The sequence below is a fragment of the Galeopterus variegatus genome, unplaced genomic scaffold, assembly GCF_000696425.1.
Source record: "Galeopterus variegatus unplaced genomic scaffold, G_variegatus-3.0.2 Scaffold4575, whole genome shotgun sequence".
NCBI lineage: Eukaryota > Metazoa > Chordata > Mammalia > Dermoptera > Cynocephalidae > Galeopterus > Galeopterus variegatus.
In genome coordinates, this window is record NW_007730686.1 from 149,188 (window position 1) to 160,015 (window position 10,828).

The following is a 10,828-nucleotide window of genomic DNA, read 5'->3' on the forward strand; positions in this document are numbered from 1 at the left end:
ACTGAAGAAATGACCACTGGGTGAGTCTGTGGATCCAGTGGACCCACAGTGAAATGGACATTGGCCAAGACGCCATTTATTATCTGACTGCCATGTGTCCCTACCCTAAGGAGACCATTATGTCACTTTAGATCCTCAAGAATCAGTGTCAACTTGGAACCTGTAGCCAACAGTGCTCAAAAAAGCTGGCATGTCCCTTTCTTCAAGTGTGTGGTTATCCAAATAAATGGCTATAGGTCCCTTTGGGGAAAGACTGGGGGAATTACTAAACTTCCCATGCCATAGGGAACCAGGGTTCTTCTCCATGGTGACCCAGCTTCTTTAGTTTATGGGTTCTGACACTAAAAAGCAGCTCAGTCTGAAAACCAGACAAAGGATTTTGATTGCTTATTGGGGCAGCTGACCTCAGCCTTCTGCTCAACCATTCTTAACTCCATTTTATAATATATGTTAAGCAATATGCTTGTCAGCTACCCACATATCTTGCATTCAGAAACACCATGTTCTTTTAACCATCTTTACAGATCCTGCAAGTTAGGGCTCTCTGGATGCCATTCCAATACTGCTCTCCATAACAATAATTACTTCCACTTTACTTCTGATGGTTAAGTGCTATTCTGGGATCCCATCATCTTTATTGCTGGTAGAGAGCCCAGTTCTGCAATCTCCCACCTCCTAGCCCTCCTTCTAGTCTACCACTGACCTTCTCTAAAATGCTGGTGCTCACGAGTAAACTGATCACCTTGATAAACAGCGTGTCTTACAAGCCCTCCTAACACTTTCCTGTCATATGCCTTTTAATCCCCTCCCTCCATAGCCTGCCATGATAGCCCAGCATCTCTACTTCATTGAATTGGGACCAGTGCATTTCACAATCTTCAAGAGCCATCCCAGCAGAATATTAGAACGGTCTCCCAGGACCCTACTGTGGAGTTAAACCTTGTGTCCCCAGAGCATGCCCCCAAATTGACAAACTCCACCTTATCCTGCTATATATTCTTACCCACTTGATCCAACACCCTCAGGATTCACCCTAGGCATGCCACCCTGCTTCTTGCAGGTGGGTCAACATTGTCTTGTAAGTGATCCACCCTCATTGAAGGCCTCTGCATAGTCTTCAAGCAAAGGGGGGCTTCTATCTTCCAATAAGGAGGAGAGGATCATTTCTGAAGATCCAAAGTGTTCAGAGGAAACTGGAGGAAAGTTCTAAGTTCTCAAGTGCATCTATGCACATATGCACAGACTGGGTGGCCTAAGCAACAGAGGTTTATATTTTTCACAGTTCTGGAGGTTACAAGTCCATGATCATGGTGCTGGCAAGATTTGGTTTCTCGTGAGGTCTCTCTTCCGGTCTTATAGATGGCTGTCTTCACATGGTGGACAGAGAGCTCTGATGTCTCTTCCTCTTCTAATAAGGCCCAGTCATATTAAATTAGGACCACACCCTTATGACATCACTTGACCTTAATTACCTCCATAAGGGCCCTGTCTCCAAATACAGTCACACTGGAGGTTGAGGCTTCAACACATGAATTGGAGGGTGACGGGAGGTGGGGTCCAACACAATTCAGCCCATAACTGGATTTCTTCCAATTGTAAGCAGCCAAAAGTTTCCCTAAAACACATGGGAACTTGGTATATGATTAAGGTGACATTATAAACCAATGGGGGAAAAACAGAGTGACGGAGTGTTCAACAAAGAGTGCTAAGACAATTTGCTATCCATATTAAAAAATAGTTAAATTAAATCCATAACACACATAAAAATACATTCCTTGTTGTTGAAGCTCTAAATGTAAAAATTGCAAAACAGAAATATTAGAAAGAAGATATACAGACAGTCACTGAGTTAATGATGGTTCAACTTATGATTTTTCAACTTTGCATGGTGTAAAAGTGATACACATTCTGTAGAAACTGTACTTCAAGTACCCATATAACCAAGCATTCTGTTTCTCACTTTGAGTACAGTATTCAGTAAATTACATGAGATATTCAACACTTTATTATAAAACAGGCTTTCTGTTGGATCATTTTGCCCACCTGTAGGCTCATGTAAGTGTTCTGAGCATGTATAAGGTAGGCCAGGCTAAGCTATGATGTTCAGTAGTTTAGGTGTATTAAATACATCTCTGACCTTAACATTTTCAGTTTACGATTGGTTTATCAGGACATAACCCGATTTGTAAGTTGAAGAGCATCTGCAGTTGACTTCATAGTTCAGACAGATTTTTTAAATTAAGCACACAAGCTATAAAGAAAAGGGTTAATATATCTGACTGCATTAATATTTAAAACTTCTCTGGACTGATATCTTTTTTAGAGAAGAAAAAAACCATAAAATGGCAGAGACATTTGTAAAGCATATAATCAGCAAAGGTTATGGAGAATATATAAAGCAGTCCTTCAAAGCAGTAACAAAAAAGTCCACAACCCAGTAGAAAGAATGAGATAAGCAAATGAATCCATGAAGAAGAACCCACACAGCCAATAAACAAGATCAGGAAAAAGCCTCTTAATAAACAATAAAGTAATACTTCTCAGAATCTTATGTTAACATCAGATAAACAAAACAATCGGAACTTAATGACTGATCTGACAACCAGACTAAGAGAAAAGCAATAACAAACAATAAAGTAATACTTCTCAGAATCTTATGTTAACATCAGATAAACAAAACAATCGGAATTTAATGACTGATCTGACAACCAGAGTAAGAGAAAAGCAATAATCAATAACTTAAGATGACTCCCAGATTTCTAGTTTTGTAGGTGACTGGCCTCATTTAATCAGAATGAGCAATGGAAGAACAGAATGTGTTTTCACAAGAATAGGATATTTGAGTTTGACCTTACTATGGAATATCCAACTAAGAGTTATATATACAGGTCTGGAGATCCCAGGGAGAAGCCTGGCCTGGACACACAGATTTGGGAGACACAGGACATGGGTAGTTGTTGCAATCAAAATTGTGAATGAGATTGCTCAGGAAGACTTCAAGGATTGAAAGAAAGTGGAAGAGAAGCCAATAAATTAGCAGCCAAGAGTCAGGGGAGAACCAAAACAATCCTCATAGGTATCTGTAGGCGGAAAGAACAAATACAATGAAACCAAGGAGAGCTGCCTCATTTAGTTTTAAATCCAGTGTGTATTTATTTATTTATTTATTTATTTGCATTTTAAAATCATTTTTGTTACTGCTAAACCAATAAATTTGATAAATCAGTAGAAAGTGAAGTACAGGACATCCTGCCTCATGTGTCTTTTCAATGGAAGACTGAGTTTGTTTAGGAGGGCATTTGAGAGAACTGTATAACCATTTGATAGACTAAAGTCTCATTATGGGGTGAAAAACCACTTGGAAACTTGCAGAAAAGCTCTATGTTTATTTTCATAAATAGTACTTTATAACAAATGTATGCCAGCAATTTTACAATACCTTGTAGAAATGACAGTCATTGTTGGTTGCGGAAAGTTTCTAATATCAATTAACCACGCAGTCTGAAGAGATTTGATTCTGGCCATTTAGATGCCTCCTTTGTGGTGGAGGTTTGCTTTTTTACTCTTATGGAATAACAAAGATAAGCTAGTCATGTGCACAAAAGGTATATTAATGCCCTCTCCTTAGTCATGGGATCCAAACACACATATCTTGTTACATATCAAGAAGACAAAATCCTTGTGCTTAAATGTTTTTGCTTCTCTAACATGGAGGGAAAAACAAAATTATTTTAATTCAATAGAATTAAAATAGTGAAGGGTCCACAAACTGAATCAGAATTTTAGCCAAACTCTTTGTAAAATTGGAAACTTATTCCTATGATATGTGTACACAAAATGTGAGTAACGTATATAATCTATTCTCCATTTTTAAAGTTATTTTTATTTATCATAAAAATTCTGGATCTGTGTTTCTATAAAGCCATTTCATAAAAGAAACAAATTAGTTTTTAAATACACCTGAAATTTTTATTGAAATAAAAAACATGAATATGAAACTGTAAAAAAAATTCCTTATATAATGAAGTTTAATATCTATGCTAAATAGAAAGAGAAGTATCTTTTAATGTGCTGAATTTCTACATGATTTCAATCACAATATTTCTACTGTGTTTGTGAAAAATGTTATGAAAAGGATTAGAATGTGAAATATTAGCAACACAACATCAGAAGCAAATGATAACCACCCAAACATATTTTAATTATATAAAATGCAGACCTATTTACTCAAAAGCTACAGTTAACTTCTGCATTTTTAAGTGTGCACTGATACAGAAGAAAAAACTTAAATGCACATAATTTGATTGAAACAAATAATTTTCCTTTCAGAGAAACATTCTAAACATAATAAATCCTATAAGAAACAATGAGCTTAACTCTTTTTTTTTCCTTTTTCCTTTTTTTCTTTTTTCGTGACCGGTAACGGGATCGCAACCCTCGGTGTCGCGCCCACACCGCGCTCAACCATTGAGCGGACCGGTCTCTATATGGGATCTGAACCCTCGGCGGGAGCGCCACCACGCTCCCAAGTGCTGCACTCTACCGAGTGCGCCACCGGGCCGGCGGACCGGTCTCTATATGGGATCTGAACCCTCGGCGGGAGCGCCACCACGCTCCCAAGCGCTGCACTCTACCAAGTGCGCCACCAGGCCAGCCCTTAACTCTTTACTTACAACATCAATAATCACCCATTATTACTGTACATATTAAAGATGTCAGACACAAGTAAAACAATGAAGCATGAAAAACAAAACAGTCTATCTCCAAGATTTTTCTAAAATTGACTACAATCATTTCCTCTTCCCATATGTCATTACATTTCTGACAAGAACTAAAACACTCAATTAAACTACGTGGCTCAAGCTGATGAAATTACAAAGAATTCATTTCGTCCCCTTCATAGATTAAATCTAAGTCATTGTTGGCTTAAGTCAATGGAGCTCCATTCGTTACCTCCTGATTTCATAAATGCTTTATGGTTATCCAGACATTTTAAAATTCTTTTCTAATTCCTTGCCTCCTAATCAACATATGGGGACATTCTTTTATTCTCCATTCACGTCACTTAAACTTCACAGAAAGTAATATCCAAATTTCACATGGGAAGGACAAAAATCAGACCCATCTTCATACACAGATATTTTTTAAAAAGCAAAAATGTTATAGTATTTATAAAAATTATATTTAATAACAAAGACCTCTATGTGCTCATCACCTTGGAAAAACAGACTAACCTTTGAAAAAACAGTGCCATTCTAGGAGGACATGACTTTCACACAAGAATGCTGAAATGCTTCCACACTGAGCCTAAACGTTATATAAACTAGAGGGCCAATAAGTTAGTCTTTCATTCTATTTTGGTGCACCTGGCTTACTGCTATCAAAAGGAGTCCGTGATATATTCATGTAAATCACACACACATACATTCACAAACAGTAGTAACCTTTTGACAGAGCCTGTGTTGATATGAAATATTCTGCACCTAAAGTAAAAAGTATATTGTACTTAAGGCTAATGACAAAGAACAGTACTCTATAGTTGCTTCAGGAAAACAAGATATATATGTCTTGTTTGGGGGTTTTTTTTAAATAACAAATTTGTTTAATACCCCTTCCCAGAATAAATTTTTCATTAAAATGCTGATAGCTTCCTTATTTTGAGAAGAAAGTTACATCTCTTCAAGTCTTATGGAGCCAAGATTTAAAGCACCGTTATATATATCATTTCTTAGCATTTTCTCTCATGTTTTTACACATTGCTTCTCTCAACTTGACCCCAAACAGCCTTATTCTATTCATTACACTGTGCCTGAGGAGGCTATTTTAATGTTTAAAAGTGTGCAAGTGCATGTGCATACGTATTTGATATATATCTATGTCTATGTATTATATTTCTGTTCAGATTGGCAACAATTCATATGTGATGCTTTCTGTTCACAATTAATCTACTTTTTAACTTTGCTTTTGCTACTCGTTGAGCAAAAAATGAAAGTGAAGGGTTCATTCCTTAGAAGAATTAGTTAATGAGATAAAGAAGGCTTCCTCTTGTTCTGCAGCCACAATTTTAAATGTACAGATTATTTTTTTCTAGGTGAATGAACGTCATCCTTTGCATATAAGATAGATCATTTAATAAAAATTCTGAGGATATTGGTTTATGAGTTATAAACTGGAAGAGTTAGCATGGATAATTTCATATTAGTATAGCTTCACAGCTGTGAGTCTATAGAGATATTGACTGACTCCGAGCCACATATATATGAAAAGGTTCTGTCTTTACACACTATAGCAAGAATCAACACTTTCAGATTAAAACAAGAGGCATGATAGTATCATACTCTTCCTATGAGTCTGGCATTCTAGTATAAAGGTTCTGTCTTTACACACTATAGCAAGAATCAACACTTTCAGATTAAAACAAGAGGCATAATAGTATCATACTCTTCCTATGAGTCTGGCATTCTAGTATCCCCCCCAAAAAAAAGTAAGAAATAAAAAGTCTTAATAAATAAAAAGTTATCCCATGGCCACAGAGAAATATAGTGAGTAAAATGTTATGGTCATAACATCATATTTTATAACTAGAAGTTAAAGGGTGCTCAATAGCTACTTTAACAGAAGCTATGCCAGGTAAAATGTCCTTAGCCTAAAACGAAGTTAGTCAAAATCCTTATTTGCTCTACAAAACTCCTAATGTTCCACTCCACTAACAAGCCAGTTGCTGACAAGTGTCTTAAAATACAATTAAGTTTCATAAAATTAAAACTATGAAATCTATGCATACAACATCACAAAGAACTAACAACTCAAAACATTATACCGGTTATCACAGAAAAGCAACATAAGTTTTTCATAGAACCCTCTCTCTGTAAAACAACACATGAAGCCTAACGATCTCTTCCATCCACTCAAATAAATGGTCCCCACATCTGTCAGTAAGTCTCACTTTATTTGTACTGCCAGTCTGCCATGGAGACCACCATTCCCACAGAGAAAACTGCCACATTTGGGAGGCCAATTTCATTATTTATGCTAAAATCATCTCCAAAATGACATCCACTATTTTAATTTTCTGTGAATGATTTTCCTTGGTTAGACAATATATTTCATTTATTATTTTTTTCAGTAAAATGTTGGCAAAGTGTTTTAAGGTAAGTTGTTATTCACCTCCTCAAGGTGGGTCACAATTATATCTTATCAACAGGTGGTAAAATATGCACATACAAGAGAAGAACTGTCCCCATTTTTTCATTTTTTGCTACAGTTATTATGGCCTATTACCTTCCAGTAGTATACTTAGAGTACCAAACTTTGATTTTCATGTAAAATATCAATGTTGTACTTCATTAAAATGATTCTTAAGGAGTTCCCTAAAACCTAAGCTTTGTAGTATAATGAAGAAAATAACAAGATAAAAAAGAGAAAGAAATATCTTTATTAAAGAAGGAAAAGACAGAATCTCTTCATTGAAAAAAGAAAAGAGAATCACCTTGAGAAATAGTTATACTTTCTTACATATAATCCCTTATTTTTATAAACTATTTAAAAATTATTAACCCCAGACCCAGTAATAGTGCAGGAATTTAACACTAAAAGGCCAGTTGGTCTATTTCCCTAACAACACAAGATTGCTGCTTGTAGTCCATCGTGCCTTATATTGTACCATTTGAAAAAGTAAGCCTACTAGTAGAATGCACAATCCAGATTTTAGACCAGAAATAGAGTACCCCATTTACTATTCATCCTCCCAGATTAGTATATCCTTATGTTATTATCTCTTTAAATACTGTTACATTATAATCTCTGTTTGTACTTCCTATTTGTGGAAAATACTAAAACAGCTATTAGGGAAAATACATCTATTTTCTATAGTATTATTAAGTGCTTTATATAACTGCCATCTATTTTGGTTCCAAATGGTTAGTTCTGAGACCTGGAAAGGAAAAAAAAAATCTTTTAAACTTAAGATTAATAATTTTATGAAAGCACTAAAAGTTCAAACTTCAAATGTACAGCTCTACATAATTAAAAAATATATCCTTTAATATGAGAAANTTATGGCCTATTACCTTCCAGTAGTATACTTAGAGTACCAAACTTTGATTTTCATGTAAAATATCAATGTTGTACTTCATTAAAATGATTCTTAAGGAGTTCCCTAAAACCTAAGCTTTGTAGTATAATGAAGAAAATAACAAGATAAAAAAGAGAAAGAAATATCTTTATTAAAGAAGGAAAAGACAGAATCTCTTCATTGAAAAAAGAAAAGAGAATCACCTTGAGAAATAGTTATACTTTCTTACATATAATCCCTTATTTTTATAAACTATTTAAAAATTATTAACCCCAGACCCAGTAATAGTGCAGGAATTTAACACTAAAAGGCCAGTTGGTCTATTTCCCTAACAACACAAGATTGCTGCTTGTAGTCCATCGTGCCTTATATTGTACCATTTGAAAAAGTAAGCCTACTAGTAGAATGCACAATCCAGATTTTAGACCAGAAATAGAGTACCCCATTTACTATTCATCCTCCCAGATTAGTATATCCTTATGTTATTATCTCTTTAAATACTGTTACATTATAATCTCTGTTTGTACTTCCTATTTGTGGAAAATACTAAAACAGCTATTAGGGAAAATACATCTATTTTCTATAGTATTATTAAGTGCTTTATATAACTGCCATCTATTTTGGTTCCAAATGGTTAGTTATGAGACCTGGAAAGGAAAAAAAAAATCTTTTAAACTTAAGATTAATAATTTTATGAAAGCACTAGAAGTTCAAACTTCAAATGTACAGCTCTACATAATTAAAAAATATATCCTTTAATATGAGAAAAATATATTATTTCCATATTTAGGGAAGAGCGGCATCATCTCTTAAGAATTCAAAAAACTAATGCAATTACGTTTCTCCCCATATATACCTCACAAGGCAACTGTAAATTAATCAGTCCACAAAGCTATAATCAGGAACTGGTTTCATTACGAAAATTTTGTAAAGCTTTCAACAATTTCTATCAGATTTGCTTCTAATTATATAGAAATGAATCTGCTTGAAAGTCTAAATATATTCAGCTAGGAAAATAAATATTTGCTGATATCTCTAGGGCAAAAAATATCATAAGAGAGTCCTAATAGAAATAAGGCAAAAAGCAGAAACAAACTCTCCATATAGCCTATTTTTTTCTTCCAATTATATAGTCTTATTTTGTGTAAAAAACTGTTTGGGAAAAACCTCATTTTGGAAATAATCAATATCGAGTTTTCTCACATACTAACAGGAGGGAGACGGAAGGGATATTATTGGTAAAGGTAGGCTGGATCAGTGAAAATCCACAGGATTTCCAGATTTGCAAACCATCCAGCCAGGCTCAGAAAGATGACTGGGTGTTCCTTTATAATCCCTCCCTGAGTATGTGCCATCACAGCCACGAGCATTAAAACCTGAAAGCACTTCAGGGAGAGCACGCCAATGTTAATCACCAACACTCTGAACAAATGCTTCCTCCTACCAAAATGAATACCTTGCACTGTCTTTTTAGTTTGTTTAGGTGGATTTTGGTAAGGAGAAGGAAAGTATGTCAATAAGTCATGAAAACATTTCGATCTATTGCCATCTCCAAATTATCTCTGAAACTACATTGCAATTTGTTCATTCAAGTTTATTGCTTTAAGAAAATAGTATATGCTTTCCTATTACCAATTCCTTAAAATTCTATGACTTCTTAGATTAAGTACTTTAGAATAAGCTGCCATATAATAATCTTGCTTCTAAATCTATAATAAAGTATATAATAGGAATGATCCTATTTTTTTTTATTCCTTACAAAGACAAGCAGGCAAATCCTCTTTCAGTGCAAATTCTCTTCTGTCTCTCTTATTTAATTTTTGTAAATGACTTTTCAAAACACATGCCATAAAAATAAGTCATTCTCCTCTTGTAGCTACTAACAGTTATCTAATCTTTCCATTAGTCTTCTAATTTTAAGATTTAGAAGGTAGTATTCAACCACACTGTCACATTATACTTATCAATAACTACGTGTTCATTATTCAAGTATGATAACCCTTCATTTTTCTTATAATCCATATACTCTGCTTTTAAAAGTCATCTATGCCACGACAGCGCAGTCCTTGTTTTGTTCGTTGTTGTCATTTTCTTGTGGACTAGTGATTTTTACTTCTGGCCNCAGTCCTTGTTTTGTTCGTTGTTGTCATTTTCTTGTGGACTAGTGATTTTTACTTCTGGCCTCGGTGGTCTCTGAGGGTCTAAATCAGCCTGGAGGAAAACAGAGCAAAAGATATTTAGCTCTTTGGTTTACAAAGGTAATAAAATTTACAAAAAAGAAAGAAAGACATGTTACTCGATTATTCTATTTAATCATATAGAATATTCAACTAAAAATGGTTCCTTGGCTTCCATTTGTTTCTTAGTCTCTCACTACCTGGTGGACGCACCATTCCCAAAACTTTACTTGCACAGAAGCCCCTTCTGGGACCATAATTCACTATGTGATTTAAAGGCACAGATTCATTTCTTGTGCTGCAGGCTTTATTTTTCTCAATTTTTTCTTTACTTCCTTTTGAGCTTTTCTTTTCAATAGCATATTTATACCTTTCTTTGGTTTAGCCTTCTCAGAGACAAGAAAAGAAAAAAATGCAGCAGTTCTACTCTCTCATCACATGGAGCCAGCTCATGCCTAGTGCTCTTTGAATTTTAGTTTTCTACTGGAATTCACAAATTCATTCTGAATATGGTACCAAGTATCATCATACAGATAAGAGTAGGACAGAAAATCAAAATGCAGAGGCTGCATTTCTC

The 10,828-nt window shown here is 34.9% G+C and overlaps 1 protein-coding gene across 1 annotated transcript in view; it reads right to left on the reverse strand.

Moving 5' to 3' along the window:
• Positions 1-10,183: 10,183 nt before the first annotated feature.
• The window catches only part of LOC103603374 (doublecortin domain-containing protein 2-like), a 5,008-nt gene continuing 4,363 nt past the window's right edge, over positions 10,184-10,828 (reverse strand). Inside the window, exon 2 of the mRNA XM_008587871.1 lies at positions 10,184-10,285. Within this exon, the coding sequence (XP_008586093.1) occupies positions 10,184-10,285 (102 nt within the window). The remainder of the gene's footprint in view (positions 10,286-10,828) is intronic.